Below are 22827 nucleotides of genomic sequence, written 5' to 3'. Positions count from 1 at the left end.
TTATCAGAGTATCGTAATAGAAGTATGTTGGCTTGCTTTACATATTATTCCTTAAAAAGAGAACAATTTGTTTAAAGGTAATTCATCAGTAGACAATAATAGCTTCTGCTATTCTTCTGTAGAGGTTTGTGACCTTGCAGGCTGGGTATCAGCCTCACACAGAATGGAAGTCCATAGCATCAAAGGTTAGAGTGCCTTTCTCCTAAGGCATTATCCATTTTTCCTCTCCATGTGCAATTCTGTGCCCTAAAGAAATTGTCAACAATGAAAAATGACATCTGGTAGGATCTGGTAATTCCTTGCTTTTCACTTCCTGAAGTAAATTTCCTCTTTTTTTTCACCTACAAGAACAGCCAGACCAAAATAAATTCTTACTGGTAAAAACTGCAGTCTAGAAAACACTATTTGGGGGTAACTGATTTTTTTATGTTCTAAGAATTAACCATTTTGTGTAATATTAAGTAATTTGGTTTGATTTCTGAAGAGACTGTCCCCATCTATGCCATGAGTAGTTTTGAAGAGGAATATTTTTAAGCTTCTTGTTCTAATAATATTAAAAATGTTTCTGTCTACCTGAAAAACACGAGATTATTTCAAACTGCTTTCTTAAGATTACCAAGAAAAGCTAACGTATTCAGTTTTAAGGCTTTCCCTCTCTTTTGTAGCTGCAGTCAAATACTGCTCAAACTGTAAGCTTACAGTAACAGACACTGCAGAATAAATGCAGTTTGGGGATGTCTTCAGAGAGGCAACACTGATAGCACATAAAAGTTCATATACTTTATGATGATGGACTGTTTCCCAGTTCTTTCTTAACCGCTGAAATTTTCTTCCTTTGATTGTTAATTGTCTTGTTTGGTTGATTGCTCCTACAAGCAAGCTCGAAAGCTCAAGTGCTGTATTTCTTACTGTGCCGAAGAGTCAGGTCTTAAATCTCATATATCATTTAGACTCCTGCCCTCTTTTGTGGTCTGTCTTTTCCTCTGCTTGTCTTTTTCTCACAGCTAAAACATCCCTCAACATCTTCACAGCATCTTCTTCTCTAAGTGATGAGCATATCTCAATTTGTTTGGTTTTGTCATAAAAATCTGTGATGTCTTTAGAACTGTTCTGAACTAAATATCCATAAAATCACAAATGCATGGCAGAATTCTACTAAACCCATAGTCTTGCCTCTTGCATGGCCAGAGGTTGGGAGACTAATAAACACCAAATTTTTGCTTTTTTGTACTGCCATTCTCTTTTTAACACTCTGCCTGGAGTGGAAGGATTAAATCTTGATTCTTACAGTAATACTTAAGAACATGACTTTGGTTATCAAATGTGTGTGATGAATTATTCTATTCATTATAGTAAACTAAACATATGCTGAAATTGTGCTGTTTAATAAGTCAAGCATTTCAAGCTGGATTTTTAACTCAACCTTTTTTTAAACATGACAGTGCAAAAATGATGTGAGACCTCCAAAGCGAGATCACTGAGTTTAATACGTGATGGCAGTTCATGAATTTACGTTTGAGAAAATACTCTAATGCTACGACATGTGAGACTGGCCTGTGAAGCCTGATATCTAAATTGCATTTGTGCAATTACACAAGCCTTTCTCATTTTTGTTGCCCTTGTGTATTAAGAAATAATAAACTCTTCATCTGTTAACTCATAATTGTAAAGAAGTAGGAATATGACTGAATTTGCAATTTTTGCATGGAACATGAATCAACACTCGTAATGTCATTTGAAGGCTACAGTTAAGTGGAGTTTAATGGCATAAGGCAATTTTTTTGCCCAAGAGGAAGGTGTTTAACAAGGTCATGAGAGTTACATGAATCCCAGATGTGGCACAGTTTCATTACATTTGTCAGAGGAAGCAAACACACAATTAGAATGTGATTAGAGGTTATTTTAAAGGTTATGTTACTGGTTTTGAATTCACTGCATGGAGAAGTGAGTATGTAGTATAACAGTAGTGAGGAGATTAAGAGCAATGGCAAATTCAAATATGTTTTTATTTAACCCAAGCTGATTTCACATGTTCCAGTGCTGAGCTACAATCCACATTTATCTGGGTCTTCCATATACAAAACAAAACATTTTCTGAACCCATGAAAATATTCTGTACAAATGGTTGGTAACCAGGGACAATTGCAAGTTTTAGGTAGTCCCAAATCTTTCACCTGAGCAATTTTGTTACATTGTACAGGACTTCTTTGGGAATAATGGTGTGAAGAACTAAGTCTTTATGGAGTGTGACAGCAGAAATCAAACATCAAGAGCATCTTTCCAGTGACAGATTTCTTGTTTTGTCACTCATCAGGGAAGTGCGCCCTGCTAATAGCATCAACAAGTGTCAGTATAACTGTTTCCCTAGCCATGCAGAGTAATTTGTGAAAGCTTTTTTAAAATGTGATTCAGTTAAATATTTATATAACTTGCATAGATTCCTTACAAAATGAAACTTTTCTATAAGCATTTACATTTTTTAATGTTTTTTTAATTGTTTTTCATAGTAAATATTGCTACAAGGTATCAGCCAATAAAACTATAAAAGGCTTCTTCTGTCAGTTGTTGAGTATAACTGCAAATCTATTGCCTGTCTTACAGTGAAGTGGAAGTGTTTATTATGAGAAATTACTAATTATGGCTGAGGTGATGTTTGTATAATACAGTTATAATTGTAATGTGAATATTGCTAGGCTCAGAAAAGCTTGCTATAGGGTATAAGCAGGCAAATAAAAACCAAATAACTTATAATGTGCTGCATTGTGTAGAATGTGTTGCTTTAGCATATGAAATAATGGACTAGAATAACTAGTCTCTCTATGCTTTGATTTAGGTCATGTACCTGCTAACTTCTGCAAAACGTAGCAAATTAAATACAATACATTCTGGTTAGTCTTGTGCAACAAAAATTGAACAATTCAGGCAGTGCGTTTGGAATGAATCATGAAAGTCTTTTAGTAATGCCAATGGAAATCATCCAGGTGTTTTGATTTGCTAGAAAACAGCTTGGGTGTTGACTACGTGCTGAAGAATTTTTCTTATTTGACCATGATGAACCAGAAAGAACTTCTGCAGACAGCCTTACACAGAGGTGGCTTGCTGAAGCTCAGCATAACGAACTCAACTTTGCCAATAGTATTAGAACGGTGATCTCTGTAGGCTATCTGTCTCAAGAATTAGTGAGGACAGAGACTCTTCTCCATATCTTTCCTAGGAAGACATTCAGATCCTGTCTTTATTGATTACTAGTGGAGCCTAGTAGACCTGCTAATTTAGTTACAGAATATCTTAGGTAGCTAAATACAGATCTCGGTGAACATGTTTTTAAGAAAGTGATAGGAAAACTTGAAAGCTATGACTTGGGAGCTGCTGATTCCCAGGTCAGCTCTCTTTCTGCTAATTATTGCTTCTTCTTTTTTATATATAGCTTTACTGTAAGAGTCTGCGCAGACTTTGAAGGTCAAAGTATTTCCAATGAGATCGGTAAGAAATGTTTTGTATTTCTATAATTTACTCTGACCCACGCAATTTCAGATGTATTTTTTTCTTACACCTTGAGAGACGATAGGAGTGAGATCCTCCTAAGGCAAGAAAATACACTTTTAAAAGTACAGATATAGATACAGATACACATATAGATGTAGATACAGATATAGATATATAACACAAAGCTTCTATTATTCACTTGAAGACTTTTAGATTCAGTTAAAGCCAATTTCCAAGTAAAACTAAGAATGTACCCTGTTGGAAAAGGTTCTGTTATGAATTAAAAAAACATTAAAAAAATTGAAAGAGGTCGAAGTTCTGTACACGTATGATGTGTAAATGAAGTTAGAAAGCTTAAATTAAACATACTCCATATTTTGGATCAAAAACTAGTGTGCTGCTAAACAGACAGGCAGTTAAAGCATGAATCGGTTTTACTTGGAAGACTTTGTCAGAGTAATTAAATATAATATATAATGAATTGTTTACTATGTTTTCTTTCCATGTTAAATAAATAAATATTTTATTTACTTGTATCCTTTAGTGCTGAAAGGTGAATTGCAATTAGATTCATTGAAACAGAAAGGAGCTGTTAAGAGGACACTCTTCTTTGATTACCATCAGTCACATCATTACTTCTCCATTGTGATAGAAAGACAGAAACAGCTCCATTGCCAGGACTTTCTTGTTTATCTCAGAGTAAGTTCTTTAAAGTATTTTGGTCTGTCATCATTTGAGTAGTATCAAGGATTCAAAGATAATAATTAAAAAAAGGAACTACTGGAAAAGGAAGAACAATTTCCATTGTTCTTAGATCCCAAAATTACAGAAAAGTGAGATAAGAAAGGCCTCATCTGGGTGTCCAGAAAATTATTCTACCAGGGTAAAATTTCCTATGTCAACCTCATAGGTTTTGTCATCTTTTGTCAATGTAAATATAAAAGAAAGACTTCCTTTGAAGAAGAGTGTACAGTTCCTCTGTGTACAAAAACACTCATTTTGTGCTCTTCCGGAAATTCAGATGAAATACTGCATCTTCTGGTACAAAACTGCAAGATTGCTCTCCCTATAGTTTTCACATTGGGATAATCAACTAAACATGATAAATGTCATGCCAGTTCAGTTTCAACAAATATTTTAAAGGAGTGTCACCAGCAATATTGGCCTAAAAATCATATGTTTTAAAAAATATTTTTAGGATATTTTAAAATGTTTTTAGAAAATTTAAAACTGTGGATCTGAAGTTGTGAAGGAGAAAGGGTCATTGGTTACTCACTTGCAGCTGAAATTACAGAATCACAGAATCATGTAATGGTAGGGGTTGGAAGGGACCTCATGGGTCATCTAGTCCAACCCTCCTGCCGAAGCACGGTCACCTACAGTAGGTTGTAGAGGACCTTGTCCAGGCGGGTCTTGAATATCTCCAGAGAAGAAGACTCCACAACCTCCCTGGGCAACTTGTTCCAGTGCTCCGTCACCCTCAGAGGGAAGAAGTTCTTCCTCATGTTCAGATGGAACTTCCTGTGCTTCAGTTTGTGCCCATTGCCCCTTGTCCTGTCACTGGGCACCACTGAAAAGAGTTTGGCCCCATCCTCCTGACACCCACCCTTCAGGTGTTTGTAAGCATTTATAAGGTCCCCTCTCAGCCTTCTCTTCTTCAGGCTGAACATGCCCAGCTCCCTCAACCTCTCCTCATAGGAGAGATGCTCCAGTCCCCTCACCATCCTTGTAGCCCTCCGCTGGACTCTCTCCAGTAGCTCATGCAGTTGAAGCAAATTCCAAGGCTGGTCCTAGAAATGCAGTGGGAGGTGAAATGGAGGAGTCTCAAGCAGTATGTACGGGAGTATCTAGGCAATAAAGGTGGTGGAGCTTTACCATTGCTCACCCATATAAATTCTTGGTTATGAAAAAAACAGCAATATTAGCTCCACAAATCCACACATGCCCTCCCTCCATTCCAAAAGGAAGGAGTGCACTAGCTGATAGGAAGTGGTTCTGTGTGTCGCTCTTAAACAGCTTCATTTTAGGCTAATGCTTTGAAAAAATTCTGAGTCTACTCAGATCAGCCAGCTTCTTCCAGATGTGGGGTTGTGGAGGCAATGTGTTCTGGGCATTCCAGTTATTGGTGAGTCACTTTGTTTTCCTAATGACATACCATACAGCCAGAATTTGGTCAGCAGCTGTCAAGGACCATATCTTTACCTTCAATAAAGACTGAAGTCTGAATCTGTTGCCATACCATACAAATCTGAAATAATTATATTAAACTATTGGTTTTTATTATGTTATTGACACTCACAGGATGAAACTGAATTTAGAGATAAATTATCTCCCATCAGTATAAACTTGAATTATAGTTTGGATGAATCCGGTTTTGAAGATAGCTTGACTGTGAAGCCAATACTGAACTATTACCAGAAAAGCTCAGTGACAGAACAGGTATGAATTTTGCATGCCACATTTTCTCTATATAAATGTGAAGGCATTTACAAGTACTGTGTGTGTCATCTTCTTAAAACAGAATTTCATGCCCAGAAATTTCACAACAAGGATTTAATTCATTCAAAATGTGTATCGAATATAAATATAGAACGAGGCAGGTCTTTAAAGCATTTCCAAAACTTTATTGTGTTCATAGTTTTGATTGCACTCTAGACTATATAAGCCAAGTTACTGTGGGAAAGGGCCTGAATGGTGATATTGTTCTGCTAAGGACATAGTTGACAGTCTAAATAGTCTCCAACAGTACTCCTGTGGAAAGGAACTTACAGGAAGGAGAAAGAGGTTAATTCACCAGGGCAGTGCTAGTGATACTTAAGCCATTTGGGTTAGTGATATTTAAGACATTTAATTTAGGTTAGGGACGTTTAATGAAGTGATTTGGACTTTGAAGCATGCACTAACTGTATTATAATTTTTTTATTTTATAACAACACAGGCTTACATTCTGGTTGACTGTGGGGAGGACAACTTGTGCATTCCTGACTTGCAGCTTTCTGCTATGCCGTAAGTTAAATAAAATAAATGCTGCTGTGTATAACAAAATCCAGACACTTCTACCTGCTTTAACAGAATGAAATATGTAGAACACAGTCCTGTTGTTTGCTATAGCTACTCATTCTTACCTGATTTCCAAATTTTAATTTGCGCATCAATTTCATCTAGGAAACCAAGAAATGGTGAAACATACACTTGAAAATGTATCTTTGTCAGACCCATTCATGTTTAATGGTTATCGTAGAAAATATAGTTTGCAAGTGTTTGTTAGGAGTGATTCTAGTTCTCTGAATGCCAAGAAATGATACAAATTGTTGTTCAAAAGAGATTTTAAACTTGTTTATTTCAGTGTGCCAGTGATTTTGATGTTGGGACACAATTCTCCTAAACTCAGTGTACAGTGAAGTAAATGAAACTCAGAATATAAGAATTTCAAAACATGCTAAGATTTCCCACTATGGAGGGAGAAATAGGCCAAGCAGGACAAGTGGGGAACCTCTGACAGTTATGTGACTCTGTGCCATCAAAATCAGTACGTAGCTGTGAAAGGAAAGGGCATAGTGCCATTGGAGGTCTCGAGAGCTCTTCTGCCATCGTTCATTTTACAATGGGCATGAGGGGAAAACTGGAATCCCACCACCTTTGTGCCTTCCATAAAACAATGCTGATGGGACCCCTGTGGCAAGCAATTTCTCCACTAGATGCTTCTTTGTGGTTAGAAAGTATTGAGGCTGTGAAATTTTATACAACTAACTTTCAAGTTCTGTGGTAGTCCACTTTGTCTGCTTGACCTCTTTCCTACCCAGGCGCTGGCATACTTTTCCATGGGGTAATTTTTTTATGGAAAGTGTTTTATTCTGTGTTCGCAGAATATTTTCCAGAACAGATGCTATGAAAGCAAAGTGTCCTTCTGCATTATTCATACATAACTTGTAACTGTGCATGTTTTAACTCCTGACAAGTAGTATGTTTTATATAGAGATAAGGATCAGCTAATAATTGGAGAAGAAAACTGTGTCATGCTCATCATAAATCCAAGAAATGATGGGGAAGGAGCCTATGAAGCTGAGCTACATATAAAGATTCCACCTGAAGCAGATTACACGGGGGTTGAACGCAACAACAAGGTAAATGAAAATCAACATGTTAGCAATAATAAGGGAGAAGAACTGAGACAAGGTTAACCGATATACGCTACACTAGCTGAAAGCAGTAAGTGGAGAGGTGCCTCTTAGGAAGGCAGATTCCACCAACTGTCTGCTGTCCTTGCTCACACAGTCCAGGCTAAAGATTAGCCATGTGTCTAGAAGATGGGAAGGTCGGGACCATTCTGCTCGGAGCCAGCTCAAGTCCAGCTCCTTGCTATTAACTTAGTTATAACACCACACAAACACTGTCACATTTATCCTAGGGCTAGTGGTATTCGTATCATTCAGATTTTGAACCAGTAAATCTTACCAGTTACAGGGAGTGGTAGTGCAGAATGCCTTGACTGCTTCCAACCTTGGATCCCATGGTACCAGCTCTCAGTCAGAGTTAATGAGCCCAGCTGATTCCCAGACACTTGGACAGCTCTGTCTTATGGTCCAAGCCCACCAGTTTTTTACCATTATTAAGGGTATCCCAGTCTCTGATATCCTGAAGAGTTGAACATTAACTGCAGTACAAACTTGACAAAGTTGATTTTGTTTGTAGTCAATTATTTTATCTTATGGATAGGCCAAAAAAGCGGTTATAATGTAAAATGTGCCAGTGTGCACAGAAGGGCTAACGTTGACTGAAGTCCTGCTGAGCTGTGCTGAACGTACAGTGTTTCCTTTTTGGGTCTGGTGTTTTTTTAAAAGCAAAGACGAAACACTATCCTGCAAACAAGCCAAGTGTTCATGTATTCTCTGTTGGACAGCAAGTCTGAATCACCTCATCTGAGCATAAATCTCCCAAGCTGTTGCAACATGAGCTTGCTTTTCTCTGTCAGTGCCTGGAATGTTCAGAAGGGCCTCAAGGGTGAGAGTGGGAGAAAGCAAGTTAATTTCATTTCTAAAGGCAAATGTTTTTAAGGAAGATGAAAGTAACTTACAAGGTATTTCCTTATTCTCCTTCCGTCAATGTCTTTATTAATGGGCTTTTAACCCAGTTTGAAAAAAATGACAAGAACTAATGATTTCACCAAAGCTGAAAATATGAAAATTCTCTGCAACCTTACTTCTCAGAAGCGTATCTTTGTACACAAAACATATAAGTATAGACACCAGCCTTTTTCTGTTGTCTGTTTCTTTAGTTCTCTTAGCATAACCTCTGCTTTTTTGGACTGTGATCTACAAAGCTTAAATTCTCTTTAATATACTACACCTGGTTATATTTTTCCTTTGTTGCTCTTTAAGAATCTTTGGCCGTTCTTTTGGCCATTACCGAGGATGTCAGGGGAGGCACTTATTTCAAAACCCACAGCACTTATTAGCATGTGTCTATCATTTGGACAGAAATCACTTAGGGCTTTTCTTTATTTTAGGAAAAAAATAATTTTGTAGTGCCAGCAGGGTAGATTTATGGGGAAAGGAAGGAAAAAAGAGATGGGAGATTCTGGTGCTTTGGAAGAATAAGGAGAAGCTAGAATGGGTTGGGAAAGAGTTTTAACGTTCTTTTTCTTTTGAAAAAAAAAAAAAATTTAAAAGCCCAGGAGATGTAATGCAACTTTTTCTTCAGATTCTGTGGAAGATAAAATACATTTTTGACAAGTCCAACTCTGAATCCTTCTGGATTTATAGAAAAATTGCCTTCATTTTGTCCACATTTACTTAATTCACTACAACACACAATTTATTTCATATTTGGTTGCTTTTCATACTTATTCCATTGAAAGAGATGTCATTATGTTCTTTCTGAGAAGGATCCAATAATTGGTCCTTCTATCTACATCATTCTTAGTGTCTTCCCTTCCGCACTGCAGGTACAGTTTTCACAAGGATTGCATATGGTACTAAAAGCAAGTTTATTCGCTCTGTGCGTTTTTAAACTGTAAATATATATTTATAAAAACTTTTATATTTCTAAAACCAAAATATCGTGGCATTAAGATTCCATTAAATAAACTAAAATATTCACTTCTAAGTGGATTTGGAAAAGAAATTGATATTGTAATTTTCTTCAGAAAGACAAAGCTAAAACTTGCTGGCATTTAACTGCTGGTGGAGGTTGGCTCTTGTATGTATTCAGTTGCTTTTCTGTTCTGCCATATGTCACCTAAAACTACTGTGAACATAACAAAGAAGAATATACAATCTTTGTAATTTAAAAAGAAAATTTAGAATGGAAAAACACATTTTTAAACTCAGACATTCTTTCATTTCCTTCCCATTCTGTTTTCTTATTGAATTCATTCTTTCTAAATGTACAAATTAAATAATTCAATCACTCAAATCAAGAATTAGGGTTTTTTCAGTTTTTTTTTCCCAGAGTGATCGAAATCGTAGGTATTAGAGGTTCATGTGTTACCAGGATGACCAAATTCTTAGGGACCATAGTATAAATGACTATAAATTAAAGAAAGACTCAATTAATTCAACCTATAGGGCCTTAAAAAAATATGGCGATTTACTTGGCAAGAGGACTGAAGAAATTATCACAATGGTATTGCAGTAAACATTGAGGTATATGGAAAAAAGGTCTCTCAGTCTGTGGGTATTTTGAGGCGTGGACCATAGATGAAAATTAACGTTTTGCTGTCAGTTGCAGTGGAGTCAGAATTTCACTTCTGATTTTTGTGTTTGCTCCACACCCTGCCAGTGGGGCATCTGTGACTGCTCACGAAATGTACTTAATTTAATAAAGAGTAATTTCAGCAGACAGGTGGATTTGTAGTAGAACCTATTGCAATCATGCTTTTAAAGCTCTGCATCTAAGGACTTCATTGACTTTTCGATGTATCAGCATTTATGGTCCTCTGTGTAGCTGTTTTGCTCCAAACTGCAGAATTCCTTATATTAAGGTAGAGATAGCATTCACCTCAGAGCCAACAAAAAAGCAGTCTCAGAGCAGAATAAATGAAATGTAATGAGCTGAATAAATCATTTGGTACATTTCTGATGGACCTGAAAAATCTTTAGAATCAAATCATTCCATTATGCTACCATCTTTTCAAAGTAATTATACTCATAGAGGATATTAGGCTACTTTATTATGGGGCTACTCTAGATTTAGTCTGTCTAATAAAGAAACAAATTTATCCCTTAAGTGCTTCCTGTCCAACCTGATTTTTTTTGGAACAATGTGTTGGGTTATTTTATATCATTTGAATTACACTCAGAAAGTGTTGAAGTCAACAATTCAACTGGAAATTTGCTTGCCTTCTACCTCTTGCCTTCAGCTTTATGGATTGCAATGTTTGACCTGCTCCAGTTCTCATTATCTGTGATATCTTGTTGTCTCAGGCCTGATTCTGTAGCATATTGTACATAGACTGTGCAACCGTATCAAAAGAGTAGCATTTTGCAGAGATATACGTGATCATATGCCAATGGAGTGCCAAGTGAATGTGCGTGATCTCAAAGTCTGAGGCCAAGCATGTAATTTTGAGGTTTCATTGATTCTTGCACAAACTGATACTTCCTTCAGTCAAAAACTGATTAATGAAGTACAATGACATACAGTGAAATAAAATGTGTTATTCGTTAGTTGTATTGTGGAAACACTTAGAAGGATCAGAGACCAGATAAGTGAGTAAATTACCACAGCTTTAGTAGTTACTGGAAACCTTTTGGCGTGTAGTAACTGTCCATATGCAATAGGTCTGGAGTTACTGGAATTAGCTGCAATGAAAAAAGTATAACCACGTTATGTTACCTCACATTTCCATGGCCAGCAGTAGATCCAGAGGCAGTATATACTTGCTGTGTGGTACATTCTGACACTACAATAGCATGATTGTGTGTTTGAACCCCAAGCCATTGCCTGAATATTGTGCGTTTATCCTTTGCCCAGTGAAAGAGTTCCCCATATTGAACGGCTCAATCCTGCCTTGGTAGCAATGGCCAGAACCGAAATTCATATGAAATAATCAGTAGAAGTAAATTAGGCAAATCCAAAGCCCTAGCAGGTATTTGTTGCACACCAAAAATTTTACATATTTTGGCATAACTGTCTCTGCTCTGGCTGGGAACTTCAGAGTTGTTGCAGATCACAACCAGATTTATATTGCAATGGATAAGCTCCGAGCCATTATCCCCATGCCTTTCTGAACTAAAGCATGACACTCTCTTAAAATAGGAAAAAGACCTGAAACCTTTTTGTCTTACCTGAAAATTCTTAGAATAAGTACATGGTGGCTGCCTAGATGAGATGTGATTTGAGCCTTGTGAGGGCCAACAATAATTCTTCATACATCAGCTAGATGAGAAGCTAGATTCTGGCACCTAGTACCTAATCCATCCACCTTTCCTCAGAAAATAAGGTTGAAAGGTGTTGATCAAGGAAAGAGAGGAGGTGTTATACTCTGCAGCCTGTTACGCTTAACTCTTCTGGCATCAATTAGTAATTCATCACTAAGACCACCAGAAGGAGTTTCAAGTTTGTAGGCTGCCTGGATTACTTCAAGCATCCAATCATTTTCTAGTTAAAATGCACCCTGGGAGCACACGTGTTAATTGTCGGGGTTTTGCTTCTGCTCAAGACTGCCAAAAGACCATGTGTTGCTATAAAAATATAAATTGCTACTAGTGTCAGGTAGAAGGGGTTTGTGGCAAAACCTTCCATCTGGCTGAGCTACATCTGAACTCAGTGTTGCTGACAATACTAGGTGTAGAAGTCTCTACTCCTGCTTGCTTCCTGCCTGGTTTTAATTTTCCTGTTTTGTACTTAACCACCTCACAAGTGTGATCAGTCAAAAAGCAAAGCCAATAAATCTCCATATTGAAGAAATTCTACCACAGCTGACCCTTTGTCACATCTTTATGCTGCACAAATTAACTTTTGTGATGCTGGTTGTATTAATTCTGTGCCATTAATAATTGTCAGTCTAAGAGCCTAGCCTCCAAATTGCAGAAAACCTACTCACAAACTCCTCTACTTGCTCAGCCTTTGAGGGACAAAAAATGTGTGATAAGGGCTGATTTACTCTGTGCTGGTCTGTGATACAGCATTGATAAAGAAACTGCAAAGTATCACATACAGATGAATATTTATTTTCTAACATTTAGACCTCAATTTCACACACATGCCCAAATCAAAAACGAAATTATAAACCAACACATCAAGCTAAAATGAACAGTTTTCCAGACAAGTTTGGTTTCAACTGCGTTCACGCCCTCTTTTCTCCCATGTGTTGCTTCCTACTTGTAATTAACCAGCTGGAAAGACTGTAAAAATCCCGACCTTAGAGGGGCTTGGAAAGGCTATTAGTGTGCTGAGCATGCTGTGTAACAAACTTTGTTTTCCCCTAGAAAACTGTAAAAGTGTTAATATAAAATGAGGTGTGTACTGAGGGCATACTTCATATGAGCTCTTTTTAGGACATGCCCTGTTTTTTCTTTTAATCTCAGGAAATGATAAGATCAGCACGTCCATACTGGCTTTTACAGATGGGAATGAAATGGTAGTCAGTGGTCTGGAGATTTCCCAGGTCTTTTTATATAAAGACCATGACCTGGAACGTATTGCTTAACCTGTGAGTCACAAATGAGAGGAAAGAGAGTGGGAGAGCCTGATAGCAACAACTAGCTGCGTACTGCTTTTACAAAGCTGGTTTACTTCTGCATGTATGTGGAAGTATTTTCTATTATTGAATATGCCAGAGAGGAAAACAAAAAAAACCACATTTTGTTGCTTTGTCCTACTCTATATCTCGTAACTTCCACTGTTCTAGAACTCTTCCTCCTTTTATGCAGTCTGTTTTGTATACAGATCATCCAACTAGTGATAAAGACTATAAAGGGTCAAAAGAAAAGATAAAACATTGTACATTAAGAGCTTTAGAGTGAAATTGTACAAGTGTAGCCTGCAAGTTATCCACCAAAACTGCCTGAGAAGTGTTAGGTACAAACTGGACTGGAAAAGTTAAATTTTACTTATTGCTATAAACAACAAACACCTTAATTTCTTGTAATGTGAAAATCTATCATCTCCTTTGTTGCTAGATTATAAACACAGGTAACAGATTATGTTTTTAAAGAAGTATTTAATGTTCTAAGTACTTTAGCATAGGTTGGAAAATGAAGTTCTAGACTTGATCCATTATAAACTTCTGCCAATGCCACAATTTCACTACTGAGACTTCTAGTGATGGATAATACAACTATTGCAATTAGTGTGAGGCCTGTTCTCCTCATCCAGTTTTGCCCACTCTTTTTTTCTCTGTTGAGTCATTATGGCTACAGGAATGATTCACAGCAACAAAGCAGTTTGTTAACACTAGAAATAGAGTGATCTCACCATGGCTTTTAAGGTACTGGGAAGCTTTCCTGTTTGTTTTTCCCTGGCATCAGTTTTCCCCCATTGTCTGACCATAACTGATTAAATGTTTGGATAGTGCACTGAGCAGGTGTCTGAAATCAAAAGAAATGTCACAGTCAAAAAGGCATCACTTTCCCAACTGGATACATTTCCCTGTGATCTCTGACCTCCATATTGATGTGCTTTTGTTACAGGCACTGCGTGTATTGAGCTGTGATTACAAGATGGAAAATGAAACTAGAATGGTGGTTTGTGATCTTGGGAACCCCATGGTGGCTGGCGCAAACGTAAGGGAAAACCAGATGCATTTACTGATTTTTACCTAATTGAATTTTAAAGGGGAACAAGTGGAAAACTATTCAATTAGCAGAATGTGTCCCAATAAGCAGCACCTAAACCAAATTACTACTTGGACAGGAAATTGTTGATGTAATAAGAGGTGCTTCTGAAAAACTAACAATTTGTTTTTCTAAAAAATTAATGATACTAGAGTCTGTGTTTTATTTCACTTACTCTAAAGCAAATGAGAATGAATTTAAGTCACAGAAGTTGCGCTAGTATAATGAGAAGAGAATCCAAATCCATAATATGATCTGTTTATTTCTCCCTTTTAGTATTGTTTCTACTTAAGATATGTATATTAATTGACAGCTTCTTTAGCCTAATTCTCATCTTGAGTGCATATGGGTTGTCTTATCAGTTTATGTCATGATTTATTGCATGAATATGTGGTTGGAGTCAGGTTTTCCTTCAAGGTATTAATGTCATTCTAAACATTTTCCTAAGACAGTGATTCATAAATCATACTACACATTAGATGGAACATTTATAGCATTGTTTTTAGACAAAAGTGGAACTGAATAATGACTGACAATGGACAGCAGATAAGGATTAAATGTGGGTTTGGAGATACAAAAAGTGCTACTCATTCCACAATTGTCATCTCTTGTCCCTGTTTCATGACAAAACAGTTCCGGGGAAATCCCAAAGTGTTGAACCCAGGAATGTTCCATCATGGATGTCCTTGCAGAGGAATTCTGGCGCTGCTCATAAATTCATCAGTGCTACGAATATTTAACTAAAAGCAAATAATTCAAGCTTTTATACCTAGATAAAAAGCTGTCCTAATAAAAAAGAAGCAGTCATCAGCATGAATATATATGAGGAGTAAACAACAGCTTTTAATTGAAAACTGCCACTGTTTGCATTTCATTGGGCCTGGGGCTTTGCGAAGAAAACAAAGCAAATCTCCTTAGTATTTTCAAAATCCCTACTAAGTTAAGGTTTGTCCTATGGAAGATCAATATTTCACTCTTCAGACTCTCTATAGAGGGATGTTTTTCTGGCCTCTTATGATCTTGAAGCATTTACTGTCTCACCCTCAATAAAAGAACCAAATGGGTCACGTGAGGAGACTGGAACTAGAATAAGCTTGTTTGGATCATAGAGTTAGCTTCAGATCAGTCAGAGCTTTTGAAAGTGAAGGTGAGACCAGGTATTTCATGCCTTCATGGTCATGAGCAATTCCAGATAGATTCTTTGGGATTACAAGGAGCTGGAAACCATTTGAAAATTAACTCCAGGTTATGGACATATGTCGTGGTTTAACCCCAGCCAGTAGCTAAGCAGCAGACAGCCACTCGCTTACTCCTCCCCATCCCCTCCATGGGATGGGGAGGAGAATGGAAAAAAGTTAAAACTTGTGGGTTGAGATAAAGGCAGTTTAATAAGAAAGCAAAGAAATTAGTAATAATAATAATAATATATATAAAGCAAGTGATGCACAAATGCAATTGCTCACCACCTGATGAACGATACCCAGCCCCTCCCTAAGCAGTGATTGCTGCCCCCCAGCCAACTTTCCTCAGCTTATATACTGAGCATGACGTCCTACGGAACAGAATACCCGTTTGGCCAGTTTGGGTCAGCTGTCCTAGCTGTGTCCCCTCCCAGCTTCCCATGGACCTGGCAGGCCAGGCCAGTGTGACAAGCTGAAAAATTCTTGACCGCCTAGCAACAACTGAAAACATCAGTATGTTATCTACATTATTTTCATCCCAAATCCAAACCACGGCATTGCACCAGCTACCAGAAAGAAAATTCACTCTATCCCACCCGAAAACAGGACAAAAAGTGGGCAGGAATCTTGTGGGTGATTGCAGTGCAGTGTGGGGAAGGACAGCATAAAAACCCATGCATCTGGAAGAGAAAAGGAAGGCTAAACATAAGACACACTAACATTGTATATCAAGCTAGGAGCAAGTCTTTGTGGTTTGCATATTGTCATAAACATAAGCAATAGAAAGGTCTGAGTGTGGAGGTATTAGACTACAGCCCCTCACACTCCTCCGTTTGAATCCAAAGCCCTGTTTCCACATCATCCTTGACCCAAAGTGCTAGCAGCATGAAGACTTCAGGAATGCTATTTGGTGGCCACTGAAGCAGTACTACTCTTACCTGTCTCCTTGTGAATTCTCATAGCATAAATAATCCTGTTTTTCTTCAGAATCTGTTCTAGGGCTGCCATAAATGCATTATTACCAAGTAGTCCTAAGCAAAATACTTCATAAAGAGAGACTTAGAAGTAACATCAGGGTTCATAACACGTTGGAAGATATTCTGTCTTATAACGAAAGAATCCAACCCTTGAAAATTAAGGAAAGTGAAGATAGAGCATTACAAAGCCAGATGGCAAAAGTGTTTGATTATAGTGAGTGAAAGCTTAAAGCCTAACTTTGTCTTTGAAGCTAGCTCTCCTGGAAGCTTAGTAAAGGTGAAAGGACTTGAGCTTTTTCAGTCCAAATGTATTTATGATGGCAAATGTACTTCCAACAGCGAAATACCAGCCCTTTGTACAAATTGCATAAATCACGAAAGGCTGCTGTGATCCATTTCCAATTTTGCAAAACAATTCTGCTCTGGCATAAGATCAGTTATTCTCAAAATATTCAGTCAAAAAGGGACTCTTTGTGGAAGTTGTGAGGGAGTGGGAAGGGAGCGTTAGGTCAAAATCAAACATTCCTAAAACTCTTAACTATTGAGTCACAGTAATGATTTTTCAGCACCCTGAAATCCTAGAATTCTTGAACTCTTTAAAGATCAACTTCTGAGTATGAGGGTTTCGTCAGCATTTTGTGATATAATCCATGGGATATTACTGCAGCAGGCTACAGAGTTATCTGTCACATCTTCAAAATGCGTTATTGTCATCAAAATTGGTATATCTCTGACTTTTTAAAAATCTGTGCCTTACTGGCCACAAAAATTACTTAACCTTTTCAGTAATATCTCTGTGGTTAAAAAAAGATACAAAGAGAAAAAAAGAAGATAAAAAGAAATGTGAAGAAAAATGAAAACACCACGTGGCCCAGAATGCAAACTAAATGTCTGCGATACCATCTCACTGGCAAAGAGTGCTCAAATTACTTTATGACAGTGAAATGGATCAGACTGACAACCTTCCTCATGCCTGTTGAGCAGCCTTAGCAAGTGGGATGTAGGTTTTATTATAAGTTCTGGAAGAACAATTTAGAAGCTAATAAAAATGAATAGAAATAAGGTGAGATAACCAAGAGGCTTGGAAGATCTTGCCTATTTCTTGGTATGTACCAAACTGATTCCTCAAGAGCACAGAGACTTTATCATTCATATGCACTGTAAGACACTTCAAAAAAGCTAGCCCTCTGTCTCCCAGCATACTCCTAGGTCCTAGATCATCAAGTCCAACCATCAAATGAGCATTATCTTTTCATCTTTTACTTCCAAAAACAGAAATTAGCAAAAACTATGGCATTAAAATGGTCAGAATTCAAAGATTTGAACTTGCCATTTCTTTTATGATAATATTGCTGTCAGCGTAGGATGACCGAAAGACGTAATTGAAACAGGTTGGCTAAGTCTCGTTCTAGAGACAGATTGTGATTCAGTGATGCACCACTGCAGGAGAGGAAAGAACTGAATGAAAATTAAAAAAAAATAATACTTGGGAAAAGGGAATTGCTTAAACATCTGAAATGACACCCACAGAGGGAAATGCCTCCTCTTCAGTGATGTTGAATCTAGGTCCTAAACACAAAACTCTACGTTGTTGTGTTCTGTCCTGTTGCTGACAATGCTACACCAAGTATGTTAAGCAAAGGATGCCAAGCAGACAGTTCTTTTTCTGCCCCCCCCCCCCCATAATCTAGTCAGATATTGGCAGAGGTGAAGGAATGATGTCCTCATTTCCTCATGCCTTTTGATGAATTTTTCAGGAAGATTGTTTCTCCACATGGAGAACATGGCTATATGTAACCATCCTTTTTAAAAAAATGAAAGGACAGTGTGTAAGTTACCTGGCAGGAAATTCTATCATCGGGCAACAAGGGAGGTGGAGAGGAGTGAGAAGTTGTACAAGATTACAGGATGTAGACTTTGCTGTCAGTCTCAATGCAAAATTCACATTTCAAAAGTTACCAGATTCAAAACACATGCAGTTGAAATGAGGCAATTAAAACATTAATTTAAACATTGCAGTACAATTTTATTAATTTAACATGGAGGGCAGATGGCGTCTTGCCCTACTCCCCTGCCACTTACATACTGAGGCTGTAAATATGTCCAACAAGAGGGTTGCGGAGACCCCACCGTGTGCTGTTGTATATTCCTTCTTTAGTTAGCCCTGCAATTCCATTCTCTCTTCTGAATTAGCTTGTTCTGCTTTACTCCACGCCCTTCTTGCAAAGCAAAGGGAGGAAGCAAGGTCTGCATAAACACAAGGGAGCACCAGTGGAAGCCCTTATCTCCTTCAGTTTTGGGAATTGTGTGTTTTACCATGTATCTTCGGTGGTTACACACTGCAAGTTGTGGCAAACTGAACTGCAAATGTAACTTTGAAGTTGTATTCCTCTTAACTGAACTGTGGCTCCCAGAAGCTGCAACGAAAAAACTCCAACCACATCAAACTAAAACATCAAGCTGCTGCTAATTTAGGCTCTAGAAGAAAAACAGGTAATCAGTCAGCTCTGCAACACCTAAAGCATGCAGCTCGTATGTCACAGTTACAGAGACAACAGGAGGAGGAGGAAGCCCTGGAGACCTGGACAAAGGCGTGCGTGGATGGAGGCAGGGATGAGAGGTGCCAGACAGCTATTATTTTCTTTTGGCTTGGCAAAATAAAGCAAATACTGTCTGGATGAAGAAGGGACCACCGCTGTGTTCTCAGGAGCATGCTTCTCTGCTCCTCTTGATCTATCCTCTGTCCAGCCAAGTTTTCCATCTGGTGACATACACAGACAGGATGGTATTTTTTCCTGAAAACAACTAAAAGATACTATTTCATACTAATTTTTAAAAGTAACAATATCTTATAAAAGTCTGTGAAATGCAATGTTGAACAGTACTGCTTTCTCGATGTGGAAAGATCAAACCATTTTTAGTAACCTGTTGTTTTGTTTCTTTCCCAGTTCTCTACAGGCATTCGATTTTCTGTTCAGCATTTTGAAAATGCAGATTTCAGCATCAATTTTGAGCTGCAAATAAAAAGGTTAGATGTTTTAGCAAGAGTATGGTCATTTAAATTCTGAATTCCTATTGATAACTGAAGTTTAAAATCTAAGAAGGTCACTAACTCTTCAGTGTCAGTATTTATTTCATGGGCTTTCCTGTGGTAGCTTTCTTCAGGAGAATTTGTGGAGTTGGAGTCTCTTAGCTTTTAGCAAAATCATTCTTAGAGTTATTCTGAGGATTTTATTTTGTTAAAATTCAAGCTAACTGATTTTGGTCAGTGGTCCAATCATCTTCTATAGATTTGCCAAATTTGCACTTCGTTCTCCACTTCAGGATTAATGAACAGCGACCACTTTGTAACAGAGTTCTGTATTTAAAAACATATCATGCTCTTAAAAAAAAAACAATGCTACTTCCTCGTGACAATTTAGACGATAGAAGGGGAACAGTTAAAACCTGCTCAACAGATTTACTGGCATGAAGAGAGAAAACTGTTTCAGTTTGATGCAGGTGAACCTTTGTCATTTTTCCATTAGTTTCCTCCGCATTTGGGGGGCTGAAATATTACTGCTGGAGAATCTTCTCTTTTATGTTGAGTAGTATTTTATCCACAGGGACAAAACAACACAGAATGGGCTGGGTTATAACAGCAAGAACAAACCTAGGACTTTTTCAGTAGGTGGCAGGGCTTCTGCTCCATCTGTCCTCGTCAAATACACGCTGGAGTTCCTGATGGGGCCCTCCCTGCCCCACACACAGAGACTTAATTGCTAATGTCTGGCCTTTAATGAGGGCCTTGATCATGTACACTATGGTAAATAACTGAGACATTTAAAATGTTTAAGTCATGTTTCCAGAATGTAACCCTTGAGGGAAAGGACATGCAGAAACTTGGGAAGGGCACAGCAATGCCACAGAAGACAGTGAGGTGCCTGGTCAGGCATCAGCCCTCTCCCAGGGGTCTGGCTGGTGAGCTGGAGACCATGCAAACCTGGGCATGGGCTCCTCCGGGGAGAGATAAGAGATAGAACGTCTAGCTTGTAGGTCCCCTGTCCATACCACTGTTCACTGTCAGGTGATTCATGCAAGCAATACAGTATGTAATGCGTATCAGAGACTCTCAACATTAGCCTTTTCATGCTGTGAACTTGAGGAGGTTTGGAGCTTTTTGGGTAGCTAGATCTTTCTAGGTAGTAAGTACTGAGGGTAGGTCATTTTCGTAGAAAAAGTGGCAAGGCTTTACCGAGGAATAAATCTGAACTTCAGGAGATAGCAATATCTCTTGCTTCCTCCATGAGTGTGTCTTGCTAAAATGTAAAGGGAGGAAATCTGCTGGGCTACCAAAGATGACGGTTTCCACAAACTGTTATCAAAATGCTGAAGAGCACCCAGCTTCTTAAAAAAAATAGGTAAAAATTCTTGCATAGGGAATGTACCCTGCAGTTAAAACTCACTGCTTTGTACATTCCTTTTCAAGCAGCACTACAGTTTGTGCATTTCTATGGCCTTAGTGAACAGGTAAAACAATCTTAAAAGAAAAAGGAAACAGAAATCCATAAGGCAGAAAGAGGAAATTATCTAAATGGAAGGAAAGGAAAGCAGAGAACATGTCTGAATTTGTGTCCTGGTCTGAGTTACTCAATAGAGAGACCTTTAATTTACTCCAAAACATCAAATGGAAAATAAATGTTTTGGTTTGCAAGAGTGAAGTTCATTACTTGTAGGAAATCAGCACGAGTCTTGAGTAGTGTCTCGAAATCTGATTCCGTTTCTGATGTGGATTTTGCTAGGCAGTTACACACCTCTTAAAAAGGGAGATAGCCTAGTTTATTTAAACTATTTTCTTCTCTACAAAGTACCATAAAGCACAAACGAGATTTGAATACCGAATATATATGATCAAAATCTTAATTTTAACTCTATGGAAAGTAATACCATTATACAAATTGGAGAGCGGCTTAACAAATTAGTTGTATCGTCATTTTTATACTTTAAGCAATTTTTGTACTTTTGTACTCAATGGCTCAAAGCAATGGCTATAGAGTATTACATCAAAAGTTCAAATTATGTTTGAGGGGAATCTGCATTAGTTTACAAACAAATTAGAGCTGCTCCTAATTTTAGCAATCTGTAACCAGAAAGCCTGGATCAAAGCAGTATTGCCCTTTACTCCTCAGGAGTCAGTCGCTGGGAATGCTGGCCTCCTCTGAATGTTTCCATTTGACTGATGCTACCCAGATGTGATAACAGTAAACTGTGACAGCAATAGAAACTTTGTCTCCATGAAGCAAGGAAGTACTTCCACACTTGCTTGAAAAAACCTCCAAACTTAGTATCATTAATCACATAATTAAATAAATTCGAGATCTGTAATTAATTATTTTCATCACCTTCGTGAATTTGAACCTGAAAACCTCTCTTTACATGAATGGGATATAGTCATAGGAATGGCCTTTTGAAGTAGGAGCAACTACCTTTACTACTGAGGATTTGTAATAAGACAATAAAATGAGTGAGAGCACTAGGCTTTAAACATAGGGATCTGTTTGCACTAAGTGGGATTAAGAGTGTAAACAGTCTGGGTGGGGGAGGGGAGGAAATAAGAAAGGTAAAGAAACAGTTTATTTCGGTACTTTTTCTTCAGAGGCTCTGTCATGCAGAAGTCACAAGTTTGGAGTCATAAAAAACAGATTTTGTTATAACAAAGCCTATCTTGTTCATTAACACTGCCTTCCTCCAATGCATGAAACACAGAATCACAGAATCACAGAATAGTAGGGGTTGGAAGGGACCTCTGTGGGTCATCTAGTCCAACCCTCCTGCCGAAGCAGGGTCACCTACAGCAAGCTGCACAGGACCTTGTCCAGGTGGGTCTTGAATATCTCCAGAGAAGGAGACTCCACAACCTCCCTGGGCAGCCTGTTCCAGTGCTCCGTCACCCTCAGAGGGAAGAACTTCTTCCTCATGTTCAGACGGAACTTCCTGTGCCTCAGTTTGTGCCCATTGCCCCTTGTTCTGTCACTGGGCACCACTGAAAAGAGCTTGGCCCCATCCTCCTGACACCCACCCTTCAGATATTTGTAGGCATTTATAAGGTCCCCTCGCAGCCTTCTCTTCTTCAGGCTGAACAAGCCCAGTTCCCTCAACCTCTCCTCGTAGGGGAGATGTTCCAGTCCCCTCATCATCCTCATAGCCCTCCGCTGGAATCTCTCCAGTAGCTCTTCATCTTTCTTGAACTGGGGAGCCCAGAACTGGACACAGTACTCTAGATGAGGCCTCACCAGGGCAGTGTAGAGGGGAAGGAGAACCTCCCTCGTCCTGCTGGCCACACTCTTCTTGATGCACCCCAGGATCCCATTGGCTTTCTTGGCAGCCAGGGCACACTGGCTCATGGTTAACCTGTCGTCCACCAGG

At 38.3% G+C, this 22827-nt stretch overlaps 1 protein-coding gene across 2 annotated transcripts in view; it reads left to right on the top strand.

Annotated features, from left to right (window-relative positions):
• Positions 1-22827, top strand: part of ITGA8 (integrin subunit alpha 8) — a 120151-nt gene that overhangs the window by 50363 nt on the left and 46961 nt on the right. For both annotated transcript variants that reach the window (XM_075419430.1, XM_075419429.1), the window contains exons 16-22: positions 3428-3483; positions 4031-4185; positions 5788-5925; positions 6425-6492; positions 7463-7610; positions 14121-14213; positions 19371-19450. In XM_075419430.1, the coding sequence (XP_075275545.1) occupies positions 3428-3483; positions 4031-4185; positions 5788-5925; positions 6425-6492; positions 7463-7610; positions 14121-14213; positions 19371-19450 (738 nt within the window). The remainder of the gene's footprint in view (positions 1-3427; positions 3484-4030; positions 4186-5787; positions 5926-6424; positions 6493-7462; positions 7611-14120; positions 14214-19370; positions 19451-22827) is intronic.

The sequence above is a fragment of the Opisthocomus hoazin genome, chromosome 4 (genome assembly GCF_030867145.1).
Source record: "Opisthocomus hoazin isolate bOpiHoa1 chromosome 4, bOpiHoa1.hap1, whole genome shotgun sequence".
NCBI classification, from domain to species: domain Eukaryota; kingdom Metazoa; phylum Chordata; class Aves; order Opisthocomiformes; family Opisthocomidae; genus Opisthocomus; species Opisthocomus hoazin.
The sequence above is the reverse complement of the archived record's forward strand: the minus strand, read 5'-3'. Positions and strand labels throughout refer to the sequence as shown.